The 16386-nt window shown below is 50.2% G+C and overlaps 2 protein-coding genes across 4 annotated transcripts; one reads left to right on the forward strand and one right to left on the reverse strand.

Moving 5' to 3' along the window:
* The first annotated feature begins 1106 nt into the window (after positions 1 to 1106).
* TOMM22 (translocase of outer mitochondrial membrane 22) lies at positions 1107 to 4331 on the forward strand. 3 transcript variants are annotated; one of them, XM_047867648.1, is made up of 5 exons: positions 1107 to 1262; positions 1509 to 1627; positions 2106 to 2223; positions 3374 to 3442; positions 4204 to 4331. In XM_047867648.1, the coding sequence occupies exons 1-4, from the start codon at positions 1146 to 1148 to the stop codon at positions 3407 to 3409; spliced, it is 390 nt and encodes a 129-aa protein (XP_047723604.1). In that variant the 5' UTR covers positions 1107 to 1145; the 3' UTR covers positions 3410 to 3442; positions 4204 to 4331. The 3 variants fall into 3 exon arrangements, with proteins under 3 accessions (XP_047723604.1, XP_047723603.1, XP_047723602.1); XM_047867647.1 differs by having other exon boundaries at positions 3374 to 4239; XM_047867646.1 differs by lacking the exons at positions 3374 to 3442; positions 4204 to 4331 and adding an exon at positions 2434 to 3164.
* Positions 4238 to 15506, reverse strand: JOSD1 (Josephin domain containing 1). Its single transcript, XM_047867645.1, has 4 exons — positions 15023 to 15506; positions 7741 to 7869; positions 7426 to 7620; positions 4238 to 6348 (listed from the first exon to the last, which is right to left on the reverse strand). Exons 1-4 carry the CDS (start codon positions 15205 to 15207, stop codon positions 6249 to 6251), a joined length of 609 nt encoding a protein of 202 aa, XP_047723601.1. The 5' UTR covers positions 15208 to 15506; the 3' UTR covers positions 4238 to 6248.
* Positions 15507 to 16386: the final 880 nt, after the last annotated feature.

Genomic DNA, 16386 nt, shown 5'->3' on the forward strand with positions numbered 1-16386 from the left:
CCCCTCTGAGCTAATCAAAGGGAATCACTAATCCTCACCATAGATTGGTTTTGCCTGTTTTTGAACTTTATGTAATGGAGTAATACAGTAAGCAGCCTTTTGAGACATAAAAGCTTTTTGTAGTCAGTGCTGCCCTTGCTCAAAGATGAAAGGGACCAAGGCCTGTTAGGGGAGGAAGTGCAAACCTACCTGCCCCTCATTATGTAAGCACGGGACAGAGGACAACATCGTGCATCAGACAGAGATTTGGACCGTCCAGTCCTGAGATTCTCTGATTCCGGGGTCAGCTGGCTAAAGTGTGTATCAAATTACTACCCTTGTATTTAAGGTGCAGCACATTATAAAAAGAAGTATTTAATCCATCATAAAGGCAAAAAATTAAAATATGGGTAACGCTTAAGGCTGGGGACATTGTGGGGAAAAGGACACTTCCATTTACAATTAGGTAAGTATATGATCTAATTTTGAGGACGGTCAGCTAATACCTACCAAAATGCTAAATGTTCATACTTTTTGGCCTGCAAACTTCCTCCTAGAAATCTATCCTCAAGAAAGACTTCCAGCAACTCTGTACTGAGGCTCAACTTCCCCGTTTCTTAAAACAGGGATGATGACAGTACATGGCTCAGTGGGTTGTTGAGCCAAGCAGATGAGTACACACACACACACACACACACACACACACACACACACACATTTAAATGTGTATTTAAATGGTAACTCTTGCCTTTGTCTCAGTACATTGGTACTGTTCACTTGACGTTTTCACAACAGATCGATAAAACCTTCAAGTATCGAACTCCTACCAAAGAACACACCCCTCAGGGAAACGAAGCTGGATTTTTTTGTTTGTCTCAGTGTGACCCCCTGGGAGCTTACTGAAGTGCAGGTTTCTGGGCCCACTCTAAATGAAAAGAATTACCGCGGAAGCACCGCGACCCTGTCCTTGAACAAGCTTCCCGGGTATTTCTTAGGAAGTCGCCGCCGCCTCCTTGGCCGAAAGCCGGTGGAGTCCGCCAGCCAGACGGTGTCGCTCTTCCCCAGCACTTCAGCCTCCGGCTCCCGGAAGAGCAGCTCTGTCCGCCGGGGAGGGGGTGGTGCTGCACTCGCCTCCTCTCTTCCGCTTCCGGTGTCCCCCTGCAGCCATGGCCGCCGCCGCTGCCGCTGGCGGCCCTGGGGCGCCCCTGTCCCCGGACGAATTGCTTCCGAAAGGCGATGCCGAGAAGACTGAGGAGGAGCTGGAGGAGGAAGACGACGAGGAGGTACTGGGGCCCTGCGGTGTGAGGCGGAGTGCAAGGTTACGGGCCGGGAGCGGCCCGCACGGGGGTGTGAGCTCCGCGTGCTGCGGGATCCGGGCGAAAGCGCGTCGCGGAGCCCGGAGAGGTCGGAGGGGAGGTGTCTTCTCCGGGAGGCGGGGTTAGGGCCCCCAGTGGGCCGGAGCGGGCTGCCCTAGCTCCAGGGGGTGGTTGCCATTGCTTCGATCGAGATCCGCGCCGCCTCCACCACAGCTAGATGAGACCCTGTCGGAGAGACTGTGGGGTCTGACGGAGATGTTCCCAGAGAGGGTCCGGTCCGCGGCTGGAGCCACTTTTGATCTCTCCGTCTTTGTGGCTCAAAAAATGTACAGGTAAGGTCCGAGGGCAAAGACGTTGGGGTGTGCCTGGGGTGACCGAAGTGCTGTGAATGGACATGGGCTTTGGAAGTAGCAGAGCGGGGCTGGAGGCCAACCTGCCACCTAGATCACTGAGTGAGTGACCTTGGACTGGTCTCTTAACCTTTCTTGATCTCCACGGACTCTTCCGTAAAGTGGCGATTCCTGTGGGGCAGGGTCGTTGTGAGGATCGTTTCACGTTACGTGAGGTAATTAATGTGTTGTAGAAGTAGCTTCGTAAGAACTCAGGAGGATGTTAGAACGGCTCTCGCTAGGTAAACAGCCGGCAGAACTGCCCGTCCTGTTTCTGGTCCGAGTGTGGTGCACGTGTTGGGGAAAGAACGTGCCTTTCAAAAACATTGGCGTGGGAGAGGTTTGGTTACTGGGCCGTTCTTGGTGAAGAAGAACACATCTGTGTTTGTGTCTTGCTGTCACGCTCACACCCCGTCTGCAGGTTTTCCAGGGCAGCCTTGTGGATTGGGACCACTTCCTTCATGATCCTGGTCCTTCCTGTTGTCTTCGAAACGGAGAAGTTGCAAATGGAGCAGCAGCAGCAACTGCAGCAGCGGCAGGTGAGCCCAGAGCCTTTGCCTGCGCGGCGGTGCAAGGTGTTGATTTTCCCCAAACCTGGGTAGACCCGTGGGTAGAGACTGGGATCCAGCCCACGCTCTTTTAGGTGCCCACGTGATCGGCAGTGTTTGCAGACCTCCTCTGCCCCGTCAGAGGGAAAATGCGATCCGGAGGCTCGTCCGGTGCCTTACACCTCTCCTTTTCTTTTCCAGATACTTCTAGGGCCCAACACAGGGCTCTCAGGCGGAATGCCAGGGGCTCTACCTTCACTTCCTGGAAAGCTCTAGATTGTTACTGCTCTATGACTTGTCTTGGTGGGACGAGTTTGAAAATTCAATAGTGTTGAACTGCTGATGATTTGGATTTTCTCTTTTCCTTTTTTTTTTTTTTTTAAAACTTTGGCACATTGATTTATCTAAACCTGGAGAGAATTCTCCCCAGTGTGTCACGGAGACTCCCAACTTGCAGCTGTGCCCTCCACGCTGTCCCATTTCTTCTGTCCTCACTCTGATACCAGAGTGCAGCAATGCAGACGGTTACTCCAGCTCTGGCCATTTCCCCCCCTTTCACTAAATCACTAAATCACTCGTGACCGGAAGATCTCAACTATCTGATTGTGGCAAAGGAACCGATGCCACTGGGAAGGATGTACCCCTGACCATTTTTGTTTTTAAGCATGGAGATGTTGGGAAGGGACATGCACACAGTATGAAATACATAATGCCGTTACAGCTGCAGTGTAAAGCAGCCACTGTGAATTTCTGGGGTGGAAAGGAGGGAGGGCTGGGCAGCAGCTTCGACCACGGGATGGGGACTGTGGAGGGCAGAGAAGAGCTCATTTTCTCTGCCGGTTTTGGCTATTAGAGACCTGTGTGTGTGTGTCCAAAAAAGAAAAAAGTGCTCACTTTTTGTATTTAAATATTAAAAATGATTCCGACAGAAAGTGTCATCCATGTACTTGTGATACACACCTTGAGATCACGTCCTTCGACTGCCCCTTGCATTTTCTCTCCGAAGCTAACACCACTGTGTGACAGTTTGACCCCTGAGGGCCAACGGTGGAAAACATGATCCAGTTTGGGCTAGGAACCTCTTGTTGTTGTTGTTGTTGTTGTTGTTGTTAAAGATTTTATTTTTTAATAATCTCTACAGCCAACCAGGGGGAGCTTGAACTTAACCCCGAGATGAAGAGTCACATGGTCTTCTGACTGAGCCAGCCAGGTACCCCAGAAACCTCATAATAGTAATCTTTGCCCTGAATTCAGGCAATCGTGTTCAGATCCACCAACAAAGGATCGGGTCCATGTGTTTGTACGGTCCACAGTGATACACAGTTATAAAGGATTTGTAGGGAATGACCTACTACTAACTTCTGGTCTAGGAAGGGAATGGTGGCAAATAGAACTTTTTTAGTCCTTTTAAAAATAATTGCGGAGATGAGCTGATTATGAATTCCAACTATAGCCCTGCCTTTGAACCTTGCAGTTTTTGCATTCAACGTAAATTTTTATTAGCAACGTGCTAGTAACAATACTGAGCCTTTTATGTGTATTCTGTTTGTCAGAATGATGCTATATAATTTAGGGTGTAGTGGTAGTTCTGTTTTACAGAGGAGGAAGCAGTCACAGAGAGGTTGGATAATCTGTGCCGGACCGCACAGGAAACGATGGATCTGAATTCAAGTCTAACAGGCCCCCTCTGCTATGTGATCGTGATCTTGTTAACCAGAGAAAAACACTAGTCATTTGTCAGGGCTGGTAACGAAAACTTGTGCTCATTAGGATTCCTCAGATTGTGAAGCCTAGTTTTCGTAAACTGAAAAGTGCCTCGGGATCTTGAACCAAGTGGAGTGCATATTTTGTCTGGATTTTTGAGGGCAGAGGTTGGACCGAAGCACAAAACCGCTCTGAGAGATGGCTGAGGATCGTAGTGAGTTTCTTCTGAAGCATCACGACACTAATGTTCACTTTTTTCCTTTACAGAATTACAAATTCAGGCAGACATAGAACACGTACGGAGTTTTCCATTTTTAATATTTGGTTAAACAAAATACATCTTTTGTAAACAAACCCAGCACAAGGCCAACAAAAAAAAAGGAATAAAAGCAAGAAAAACAAAAAGCCTAGGGTTGCCCCTTATTGGGCATCAGGGTCAGGCCTGCCCCTTTCCTTAAAGGACATGGGGCTTTTTGCCCTTGGGCATCAGCGTGGGTCCCTGTTCCTAAGCACCAGAATTGGATATGAACAGAGAAACCAGCCCTGAAACGTGTAAGCGTCTTTGCATATCCCATTGGCTCATGGACTCCAAGTGCACGGGGACTCCTTTGAAGTGCCATTTGCACAGGCCCAAGCAGATTGGTGGAGAGGAGTTCCCTCCTCCTCCTCCTCCCAGGAAATGGCTTACTATCACTGACAGTGCCCATGGACCCAAGGTCCTGCTCGTGACAATCAGGTTGGCTGTAACTTCTGGCTGGTGGTGGTTGGAATGTCATTGTGCAGGGGTAAGGAGCTCCCTGTGGTGCCAAGCAGGTCTGGTGTGGAAAATGGTGCAGAAGAGACTGCAGCCAGTTGCCGAGAGGGTGTAATGCAGTAGCCGCTTGGTGGCCTCTGTTACTCAGCATAAAAAACGGCCTTGTTGGATTGAAGATACATGTGCAGAAAAAGTGCTGGTGTAAACATGCACTCCAGTCACAGTGGGGAGAAAGCCTCAGCTTCGTCCTGTCAAGCCTGCTCAGTCTTGACGCGCAAGCCCCAGGCTGGCTTTGCCGCTGGAGAGGCGTGTGGCCAGCGGGGCAGCTCTCAGACCTGCCAAGACCGTCGACGTGTAAGCGGCAGACAGGCCATCCCCGCCCGCCCACCCGCCTCGAGGCAACTACGACCACTTTGGTGACGCGCTATGTGGTACACTTCCCCTCCTTCTCTTCTGTTTTCCAAAGTTACAGGAGAAAAGTGGCCTACAACTATCTCAAGAGGTAGGGGGTAGGTCAGCTTTCAGTTGACGTGTAAAGGAAACTAAAGACATGACAGATCCAGGTCCTCTAACATGATGCACATAAACACCCAACTTGAGGGCTCTGATTCTTGTCACTATAGGGACTCAGCCTGGGACTTCTACCAGTTCTAGCTGCTCTTAGTCTCTGAGAAGCTTGTCTTCACAATACTTTCCTCACCCAGCTGTGTCTCAAACTAGTGGAATTTGCTCTCAAAAGCAGACTTGTTGTTTCCTGACCTTGCCAGGGTGTGTCAACTGGGAAAACTGCCCTTCTGCCTGTCTTGTGCCCAGAGCCCCCGAAATCAATGTAGTGACGCGGCAGGGACAACGCTGGAGCGAGGCGGACAGGCCCCCCGGGCCTGCCCCAGTCTGGCTTCCGCCACGTCCTCTTAGGTATCTGGCTCACCCTGTCACACTAGAATATTGCAGGCCTCGACCACCCGGCGTGGAACACTAGAGAACTTTTCATTATAAGACTCCAAGGATGGCCGTTGACCACCCTTAAAAATGGGGGTAATGGGTGGCATTAGGGGTTGGAGACGGCATGCTGTACCACTGCTGGCGTTTTGGAGATGGTTTCCTGAGAGGCCCTTCTGCTCTGGGTCCGTCAAGCCAGTCGCGTGGGCTTTGCGTGTACTAGGTCTTCAGACCCACTGGTTGCCAGGAAAGGGGAAGTGGAGGCAGCATCTCCAGGTGAGTCACAGCAGCAGTGAACTCCAGCAGAGCCTCTGTCAAGTTCTCGTGGGAATGGGGAAAATAAGCTGGGACCCACCTTCCTTTCTCCTCTCTGAAATAAAACAAGGGTCTTCCAGAGCTGGCCCTAAGCACACAGAGCTCCTACCTTCCTTTCCCAGGAATGAGTAACGCTGGTTGCTTCTCGTAACAGTCCACACATCTGTCCTATTGCACTGTCAAATCTGAAGGGAAAACCCAGTGAGATGTTTGGGGAAGTGGCAGGGGCAGACCCGCTGTATAGGCCACAGCACGTTACAGACGATTTCGGGGCTGAGGTGAGGGAAGGGTGGGTAGAACTGCGTTACACATCAGCCCTCCAACTCTGATGGGCCTCCACCTCTTCTGGTACCACCAGCAGGAGTTCACAGTTCTTTCCTCGCAAGTGATGTTTTAGAAATTTCCTGTGGGAACAACGGGTAGATGAAAGAGAAGATGAAATGCCGGTAAAACTGCAAATTCCAGCCTCAGGGCCATGTGTTCACCGGTGACCTCCTCAGCTATACCCTTGGCAGGCCCCAAACTCTCGAGTAGGGATCTGTTCTTGCAGCTTCAGCAACTGGCTACCCCTCGATCTGGCCACTTAATTTCCAAGCTGAATTTTCACTCATTCTCATATAGAACTGCCAAACTATCGGGGCACCTGGGTAGCTCAGTCGGTTAAGCATCTGACTGGCTCTCGCAGTTGGTGAGTTCGAGCCCTGCATCAGGCTCTGTGCTGACAGCTCGGAGCCTGGAGCCTCTTCGGATTGTGTGTGTGTGTGTGTGTGTGTGTGTGTGTGTGTGTGTGTGTGTCTCTCTCTGTCTCTCTCTGCCCCTCACCCACTTGCATTCTGTCTTTCTCTCAAAAATATTTAGGGGCGCCTGGGTGGCGCAGTTGGTTAAGCGTCCGACTTCAGCCAGGTCACGATCTCGCGGTCCGTGAGTTCGAGCCCCGCGTCAGGCTCTGGGCTGATGGCTCGGAGCCTGGAGCCTGTTTCCGATTCCGTGTCTCCCTCTCTCTCTGCCCCTCCCCCGTTCATGCTCTGTCTCTCTCTGTCCCAAAAATAAATAAACGTTGAAAAAAAAAAATTTAGAAGAAAAAAAAATATTTAAAAATAAAATAAAAGTTTCTTCTTCGGTCTCTGGGAAATTTAGCCCTCTCTGGCCTGAATGTCTGTCTTCCTCCCTCTGAACTGGCAGCTTTACCATCAGTTGTCTGAGTACAGACAGAGAATGCTACAATGCCAGTCCTACCAGACCAGAGGGTCAGCATGCCGGGGGCTGGGGCTTCTCTACCAAAGGGACTTCCCGTCCTCATGGGCCATCAAAGATTTAGGTGTTTCAAGCCCAAGACCCTGTGATTCTAACCAAGGCGGGGAGAGGATCCCAGGAGCTAGGAATTTCATCTCCTTCGTCGAGTAAAAAGAAAAAAAAAGAAAGACAGGCTCAACTTCCCCAACACACCAACGGAAGGAGCCCAGCACGTTCCCAGCAGGTACCTGAGCTCGCTCTCGCCTCCAATCCACTCGGGCATCTTCAGTTTGGAGTCGAGGTTGTAGTAGGCACCTCCCACCTCTCGAACACAGATCCAGTGCTGCCTTTTGAGAGGCAACTTCAGCGGACCCCAGCACAGGCTGGAGGGCAGGTTCATGATGAAGCCCATGACGTTAGTGAGAGCAATGGCACTGACATCCCTGCGGAGGAAGAGCGGCGTCAGGCTCCGAGGCTGTCCACGCCCCAAGGTCCCCCCGGGAGCACCTCCCCACGCGTGCCCGAGTGACAGTCCTCATCGGGTCAAGCCTGGTTCGGGTTACCTGCGCTTGTCCCACCAGACAGCTTCGTAGCCTTTGGTCTGAAGTGCTGCCATAATGACGTTCACATCGTAGTTCCCGTTTCCTAACATGCTCTTCTTGTGGGGCGTCACCATGGTGTTCGGAGACAGCCTGCACGCGTGCAAGGAGCCGGGCTGAGACTCGTGGGCACGGCCGCCCGACCTCCTGCCCCACACGCCCCGGACACCTCCCAGCGTCCAGCGCAGCGCGCCCCCGCAAGGCCTGTTCCCCCCACTCAGGTACAAGGTAACTCAATACTTTACCGACGTATTTTACAGTCGGGCCTCCTACTGCACTAGGGATTGCCTTTCTTCTTATGCAAAACATTAATTCAGTGGTGCCAGGGCCTAGCTGTCTGTCATCCAGAAAGTCACTGGACACAGACTGTACTCTTATGACGGAGTCTCATTTGTGAAGCCCCTGGCCTATCCCTGTCTGCGGCCTTCTTCACTGCAGACCTTCCTGCTTTAATACAGCCATTTTTTTTAAGCATTAGAAAATAGTAATTGATATTTTCATTTGCGTGGATAGTATTTTTTGCTACTCTTGTTTTTTTACAGTTTAAATGCTTTCTATTTAAGGCTTGCACACTTGGTAATCATTAATCCTTAAATACTCCACGGGCTACAGGAGCCCAGGCATGAAACAAAAATGTATGAACCGGGGCCACGCGTAAAGCACTAAGAACTAATAAGGCCTGTATTAAACTGGCATGTCTGAGCCACCTAAAGCATTTCAAATATACGTGTCTGGTTGTGTAAGTACTTGAATAAAAAAAAATTTTTTTTAAGCTTATTTATTTTGAGAGAGAGCGCATAAGCAAGGGAGGGGCAGAGAGAGAGAGAGGGAGAGAGAGAATTCCAAGCAGGCTCTGCACGGTCAGTGTAGAGCCCAGCACAGGGCTGTATCTCCTAAACTGTGAGATCATGACCTGAGCTGAGATCAAGAGCTGGAAGCTTAACCGACTGAGCCACCCAGGCGCCTCTGGAATAAAAAAGTTTTTAAAAACTGAAACACAAAGAATCAACTGAAAACAATGTCTGTGCCAAACAAAACTCAATTATGGTCCATGCGCCCACCCCGCTCTGGGCCATTTTTGGCTGAGCCTCATTAGCTACTCCTTTGTCTCCAGCAAGGTCAGCTCCGAAGGCACTTCCAGTCCTATTATTTGGTTTTCACAAGCTTGTCAGGCCGGGACTTGAGGAAAGGCCTTCTTGAAGGAAGGGCTGGATTCCTTTTGCCTGGCTGTGAAGGGAAGTGCGAGCTTCTTGGGAACGAACGTGGAGGGCAGTATCCAGGAGGCTGCTAAGGGCCAGCTCCAGAGAAGAACCAGGGCTCGAGGGCAACCCTGAACACTCAAGAACTCTTACAAAGTTTGTTTTTTTTTTTTTTAAGCTTCTCTGTACACGGTGACCACACTGATATTTTTCAAACATAAAACATTCCTCCCACTGCTTAAACCTTCCAATGGTTCCCAAAGCACTTAAATACAATCTAAATGATTTGCTTTCTAGGCAAGGCCCTCAAGACACTGCTGGCCTCATCCCTATCGCTGAGCACAAAGACCTTCTCTCTGCTACTTAAACACACAAAACACCTTCTCACCCGAGGGCCGTTGCACGTGCTCCCTGTTTCTACCACACTCACTGTTCTGCTGTCTGGAATGCTCTTTCCCTCGGTCTGCACTTGGTTTGCTCCTTATTATTTGGGTCTCAAGTGTTAGTGCCTTAGAGGCCTTTTCTGACCACCCCAACCTTCAGTTTCTTCCAGGCACCAGCTCTTACCCCACCTGCTTTAATCACAGCCCCTGTCGCTACCAGACCCGTCTGGTTTTCCACACTAGAATGACAGGTTTCTCCATCCCGTTAGGGCTACCCCACCAGGACCCAAGGGGTGCCTGGCACATAACAGGTGCTCAAGGAGTGTTTATTGAAACATTCACCATGTTTATCTTGTTGCTCTCTTTCTCGGGAAACTTTCGTAGCAGACCCTTCCAAAGAGCTTGTGTGCTTGTTCTCCAGAGCCAGCACAGAAGAGGGCTGGAGGACACTAACCTTCACTCTGCAACCAGATTGCATCTTACCATCATAACAACTACTACTTATTGAAAAATTTCGTGCCATGCCGTCCAATGCTAGATCCTTTCATATGTATCTCACTTAATTTTCACCAGAAACCCATGAGGCTGTAAGTTATTCCCATTTTATAGGTTAAAAAACTGAAGTTTGGTGATTTAAAATGACTGGCCTGTAATCGCTGATCTTATAAGTGACAGCACTAGGATTCGATCGTGCTTGGGTTTGTCTGACTCCGGTGCTGTGCTTCCCGTCTTGTGTGGAGGAGCCAAGAATCACAGTGGGTGGTGGTAGCCGGCTGATAAGAGGAAGAGCTGGCACACCCTGGGGTCTGGGGCTAAAATGCAGCTTAAAAGGACAAAGGCCCTCAGTAGGCTCTCGCATTAAAATAAAAAAGCATATGGAAGCAAGCCTAGCTCCAGGTATATCAAGCTCCTACCCTTCCACCGATTTTCCAGTAGCTTCTCCCTACTTTCAGTGAAGTCTCTTGCCAGGAGATGCGTGAAGGCTCCAACAAGGAAACTTCCAGGTCTTCTACCTTGTTCACCATTTTACTCCCTACCAAAACTTACAGCCACGCTTTCCCGAGGGTGCTCCCAGAGGATCACAGAAGGTGTTCAATACAATAACGGCTGAATGAATCAGGTAAAAAGGTTTCCTGCAGGAATTCCTAGAGCCCCGAATACGCTAATACTTACCTTGAGTCTTGAGGAGACAGGGTACATTGCGGTTCCCAAACATATCTGACCACACATTTTTTTGAGGTGCACCTTACAGGAGTTTCCTAGGGTCTCCTTGTCCCATGCATTCTATCTCCGATTCCAACCTTCTCCTGTCTATTCCCATTGTCTCTCCCTGAACTGGAGCCTCCTTGCTCCATATCTGGGCTTTTGAAACAGGTTCCTAAATTGATCTCACTTCCAAACTCTCCTTCCACCAAGTCCCTTATATGTTCCTGCCACATTCACCAAGGTACGATGTTCTTACTTTCATGTAAGAACTGCCCGCTGGCTAACTCCAACCCTCCCGGCCCTACGGGGCCTGCTGTTCCTTTGGGTTTAGCGCACTTCAAACACCACGACCACACGGCCTCTATTCTCTCATCGTATTTCCTGTTCCAAACCAAATCCTAAAGCTTCTTCAAGGTCAACCTCACATCCTACCTTTGCCACGGAATCTTTCCTGGCTCCTGTGTAGCAGAAAATACAGGGAGATGGGGAGGACTACACATTATCCTAGCAACCAGCACCGGGACTAGTCGTTTGAGATTTAATCTCCATGCCTCTTAGCGTATCTGTAACAATGGGAACAATTCCCATTTTAGAAGACCATTAGAGAATTCCGTTGTCTTATACATGTCCAACCAAACAGCAAATTCCTGAAGCAAAGGGGATGGCTCTGCTACTCTGCAGCCCTCACAGCTAAGCAGTGGCAACTGAGCAAACATGTGCCGCCCAGATGATCAATACAGGAAATGCTGAGAATGGCTTCCACCTCATTCCCAGGGTGGTCATTTGAATACGCGGGGTCTGTCCAGTGTGCCCATTATATCAGTACTTGTTTTTACTTTAACGATAATCAAATGCCCACTGCGTCAGCTACTCTTACGAGGTTTCCCTCTTAATCCTTCCAATAGTCCTGAGAGGTTAATCTCACAGTGTGAATAAGGGAGTGGTACAGCTAAGATCCAACCCCTTCCCCTAAGACTACGCTCAGCAGTGTCCTGGATAGTTCAACACACTGGTCCCACTGAACTCCCTCGCATCCTGTTCTGTGATTGTTTTCTGGAGACTCCTTGGCAAACTCTTGCTCAGGATGGCCTTAATGACTCGGACAGAAGTTCTGGACTATAAAGCAAGCCTCTCACTTCTGTCCTCACAGCCACAGGTTAGAGCCATGAGATCTGAAGTGATCTGTAAGTGAGAAGACAGGCTCTTGCCAGGTCTCACTAATGCCTAGGCCCTCAGCTGAGTTCCTGGTCCTCCCTGGAGGTTACCGCTGTGTCTGGCTATGGTGGTGAGTTCAGATTTTAACAACAACAACAACAACAAAAAGATGTGGAAACATTCATGAAGATTCCTTTCTCTCCTAATTATGACTTTCCTTTTTACCAGGTCTGAAGAAATGTGCCATTAGAAAATAGGGCTCAGGAGAACTTCATGATGTGTCTTTATTTTATTTTTTTTTTCTTTTCAACGTTTTTATTTTAATTTTGGGACAGAGAGAGACAGAGCATGAACGGGGGAGGGGCAGAGAGAGGGAGACACAGAATCGGAAACAGGCTCCAGGCTCTGAGCCATCGAACTCACAGACCGTGGGCTCGAACTCACGGACCGTGAGATCATGACCTGGCTGAAGTCGGAGGCTTAACTGACTGCGCCACCCAGGCGCCCCAGGTGTCTTTAAATCATTAAATACATAAAGCACAGATCACAAGGCCAGGCACATAGATGTACTCTGCAGGTACTGGCGATGATGATGTGTTTGCCTGGCCCTTAGACAAGACAATTTCAATCTCTGCAGGCTAACATTCAACGCCATTTCTGAATTTACCACCACCACACCTTTAAATGTGGCCCCTTCCACCTGCTCAGGGACATTTTACTGGGGAGGCTGGATTTCTTTGTGGTAGAAAACGCTGGCTGTTCACCAATATCTAAAATCTCTTTGTCCCTTCCAGCTTGCATTAGATTTTTTGAGCGGTATCAGCCTGGTTTCTATTTAGATTTTAACAGCTATTTCACCTGGGAAGGGATGCATAGCTAGCTGCAAGAACATTTAATTACTGAAAAATTGAGGAGAGTCTTGTGAGGATGGTTCGAGGCCTGAGGATTTTCTTTTTTTTTTTTTAACGTTTATTTATTTTTGAGACAGAGAGAGACAGAGCATGAACGGGGGAGGGTCAGAGAGAGGGAGACACAGAATCTGAAACAGGCTCCAGGCTCTGAGCTGTCAGCACAGAGCCCGACGCGGGGCTCGAACTCATGAACTGTGAGATAGTGACCTGAGCCGAAGTCGGCCGCCTAACCGACTGAGCCACCCAGGCGCCCCGGCCTGAGGATTTTCCAAGTAACTCTGCAAGGCTGCCGCTCTATCATTTCACTTCCCAATCTTTCCTTTTTCAACGCAGAGGAACACATACGATGAAACGTTCGGGATCAGACGTCCACATCTGAATACATGCACCCCGCCACCTGCCCAGTTTCTGAGCTTTTCTCCAATTTCACATGTTGAAAACTGATCCTTTTCAAAGCAACGACCTCTTTTGCCATCACTGCGGCGGTTACCACGATCTTCAAATCCTGGGCTCTGCCACCTTGACTCCTCTCTTCCCCATCCCCAGGTTCCTGCTGAGCCACTAGCTTTAGTTCTAAGTCCCTGCTCATTTCTATTCCAAACATGAGTCATCTCAAGTCCCATAACTGTACTGAAACTCCACCCTGCCTTTGTATTTCTTTTTTTATCTGGCTAAAAGCGAACTGCTCCGATGAACTTCCTCTCAACAAACAGCACTCATCAAAATTTTTCTCCCATTTCTCCCAGCCATCAGCCACATCTTCAAACAGGGACAGAACTTTGTATCCGGGAATTTGAAATTATCTGGTTAAACCTGCCAACATTACTACTGTTTCCGTTAAGACCCAAACAGATCCTCTTTTCCCCTCCGTTTAAACGGCTCTAAATCCCTCGGGTTTTAACTTCATTTGAGTCTGTTCTCAAGGCCTGGTCAGTGTATGGCTCTGGGATGTACTTAGCGGCTGAGTCCTGTTCAACTTGTTTTCTCTACAGTGCCCAGCAGCGCTAGGCTGGCTGCAGGCAGCTCGTAAATCCTCGTTTATACAATGCTATTGCCCCTCCCTCATCTCGTCTCCCCTCCCTCTGATCCCTTTCACACTTTGTTTCCATTTATCCACACCAAATCTTTCCACCTAAAATACACAGAATTCCACCTCTGGAGTGGGAACAGAGTGTATTTTCTTACGTACTGGTTTGCTATTACTTTGAGATGGATCCTTACACCGTGCTGACAGGAAACTGGGGAGGCTGGTACAAATTTGCAAAAAGCTTTAATAGCCAGGAACAGAACTCTGGTTCCACGCGAGCGTTTAGCAAATATTTCGCATTCTTTCATTCAGGGAAAACACAACTGAAAGAGTCCTGCAACTACCCGCAAACTGCTTATAATCATCACCCATATCTTTGGGCCCAGGCCCAACATACTAGCAGGGTGAATGGATGCAGATGATACAACTACTCGGACATGCCTTTCCAGGAGACTCAGAAAGCAGCAGAGCAGATGTCCTGCTGTGTCCATCCAGACACTGCAGAACGAATTCTCAACCCCTTTTGATAAAAACAATTTTAGAACATCAAAGTAGACAGAGAAAGAGCTGAATTTCTATCACCCTGTCAGGTAACATGTTGCAAAGTGGGTGAAAAAAAAAAAAAAAAAAAAAAAGGCCATCTAGAATGAAGCGGAAAGGGGAAGAGATCTAGCGTCCATTTCAAAGCACAGCTTTGCTACTTGGAAGCTATTTGAACAAATTACCTGACCTTTCTGCCTGTTTCTCTCTCCATAAAAGAGAGACAGTAAAATGACTACTGGGGAGTGGTATACAAAGCAATGCACAAAGAGCACCCAGGCCAGCACATGGCCTCATGGGAAAACTGGGCACGGTGTAGAGCTGAGCACCCTGCTTATAAAACCCACAACATTCCACCTCTGATGGCAGGTGACTGAGCGTGTACAGATCTTCTCCTCTCTCCAGACTGTAAACCCTCAGACCAGGGCTTGAGAGGCATTATAGCACAGTGGTCAACAGCACAGACACTAACCTGAATTCAAACTTGGCCCCATCTGTTGTTGTTACCTAAGGCAAATTACTGAACTCCTCTGAGCCCTGTTTGTACCCATAAAATGGAAATAACACAAATTGCACGGGATTGCTGAGGACATCGCACGAGGTGACACAACAGAGGGTCCTAGCACTATGCCCCGCCTACAGTAAGTGCTCAATAAACGATAGTGATTATTATTTTTCCCATTTCTGTGTCCCTTACATCTGCTAACAGCATCTAGCTAATTAATATGTTGGTTTGAAGGCTTACCTAGCGGAGACACTGCCCCACCCACAGAAATGCAGAAATAGCAAACAGTGTAAAAATGGCAAGGAGAAGGAGTCCCCTACCTCTGGAAAATCTCTTGCAGCGTTTCCCGGGTGAAGGCGTTGCTGTCCTGGAAGACGTTATTGAGGGCATGCAGGGCACAAAGCTCCCTGCGCTGTTTCTCATGGTAGATTTGTGGGGGTGCTGCCTGGGGCAGCTCTACAGATTCAGATTTGGCCTTGTCTGCTTTCCATGGCACGCAACTCATGTTTTCGTTTTAGGCTCCAGAGAGGGCTGAAAACACCCCACCCTTCTTCCCTCCAGAGGAAGAATGTAAGTAAGCTGCTCAGTCTTTCCAGGATTCCTGAGGTCCACCTTATTTTCTGATGTCCATGATTTATGCTTGGTCACGGGGAGAAGAGGTTGGAATCAAAAGGAAAAGAAAATCCACCTTTTCTCTTTTCAATAGGAAGATCACTTTTGGATTTAGTGTTATTTCGCCACCACTGTCAAAGTGCAGAATTTTTTCAAAAATCATAGGAAATCTAAGACCTTGCTTCCCTCCTCCCACCCTCCCCTCCAAACACCCCCGACGATTTTCTTGCTGTATTTTCCTCTCTGCAAATGCCAGCCAGGCCTCAATGCAGGAGGACCGAACGGAATTGGTCACATCGCTCCTTTTCTTCCATTTCTTTCGAACCGCAACGCCACCGACTCGGGAGACAAGGCCTAGGTGGTGGGTAAAACGCAAAATTCGAGCAGCTAGCGAGGGCAGGCCAGCGTGGGATCGCGGGCGGTGCTGGGGCCTCGTAGGCGGCTCTCCATCCCCTCGGGTGCGGTGGGGCCCCGCAGGGCGCGGGCCGAGGCGGGGGCGGCTCCCTCCGAACCCGCGGACTCTCACCCTCTCGCCGCGGCCCTGCGGAGGAGACAACTCGGGTCAGCTCCGGCGGTCGGGCGGGCGGCCTCGGAGAACCAGGCTGGCGGGCTCAGCCGCGGGGCGGGTCCGGCCCCAGCCCGAGGGAAGGTCCTGCGCAGCGACCGGCAGGCCCGCGAGGGGTGGGGTCGGGCCCACCCCGCTTCGCCGCCCACACCCCCACCTCCCTGCCCGTCACGTGAGTGCAAGGCGACACGCCCTCCCGCCGCTGCCCCTCCTCGCACCGCCCGTCGCCCCCTCACCGCTACTGGCCGCCACCTGACGCTGCGGGCCGCCACCTGGGCCGCGCTCGGGCGGGCGGGCAAGCGCGCGCACCTGAGCCCGACGTCAGCAGCCCTCGCCGGGCGCGTGCTCCGGAAACGCCCTCCTGCGCCGTCCCCGCTCCCGCCCGCCGCGGCGTCACCTATGACGTCAGCCAGTCGTCAGGCGGCGCCGGCTCCAAGGCCCCGGCTGCCACGGGTCGGCCGAGTGGGTGTGGGCAGCGTGGGGCGGCCTAGGGACAGTAGGGCCAGG

Source organism: Prionailurus viverrinus, chromosome B4 (genome assembly GCF_022837055.1).
Source record: "Prionailurus viverrinus isolate Anna chromosome B4, UM_Priviv_1.0, whole genome shotgun sequence".
NCBI classification, from domain to species: domain Eukaryota; kingdom Metazoa; phylum Chordata; class Mammalia; order Carnivora; family Felidae; genus Prionailurus; species Prionailurus viverrinus.

Excerpts from the sequence above, each read along its gene's own strand:
- TOMM22 (XM_047867646.1), top strand. The coding sequence starts at position 1,146 with ATGGCCGCCGCCGCTGCCGCTGGCGGCCCTGGGGCGCCCCTGTCCCCG. Across the intron at positions 1,263-1,508 it reads AGGAGGAAGACGACGAGGAG|CTAGATGAGACCCTGTCGGA; the intron begins GTACTGGGGCCC and ends CCTCCACCACAG. Across the intron at positions 1,628-2,105 it reads GTGGCTCAAAAAATGTACAG|GTTTTCCAGGGCAGCCTTGT; the intron begins GTAAGGTCCGAG and ends CCCCGTCTGCAG.
- JOSD1 (XM_047867645.1), bottom strand. The coding sequence starts at position 15,207 with ATGAGTTGCGTGCCATGGAAAGCAGACAAGGCCAAATCTGAATCTGTA. Across the intron at positions 7,870-15,022 it reads CTGCAAGAGATTTTCCAGAG|GCTGTCTCCGAACACCATGG; the intron begins GTAGGGGACTCC and ends GCACGCGTGCAG. Across the intron at positions 7,621-7,740 it reads GTCTGGTGGGACAAGCGCAG|GGATGTCAGTGCCATTGCTC; the intron begins GTAACCCGAACC and ends CTTCCTCCGCAG.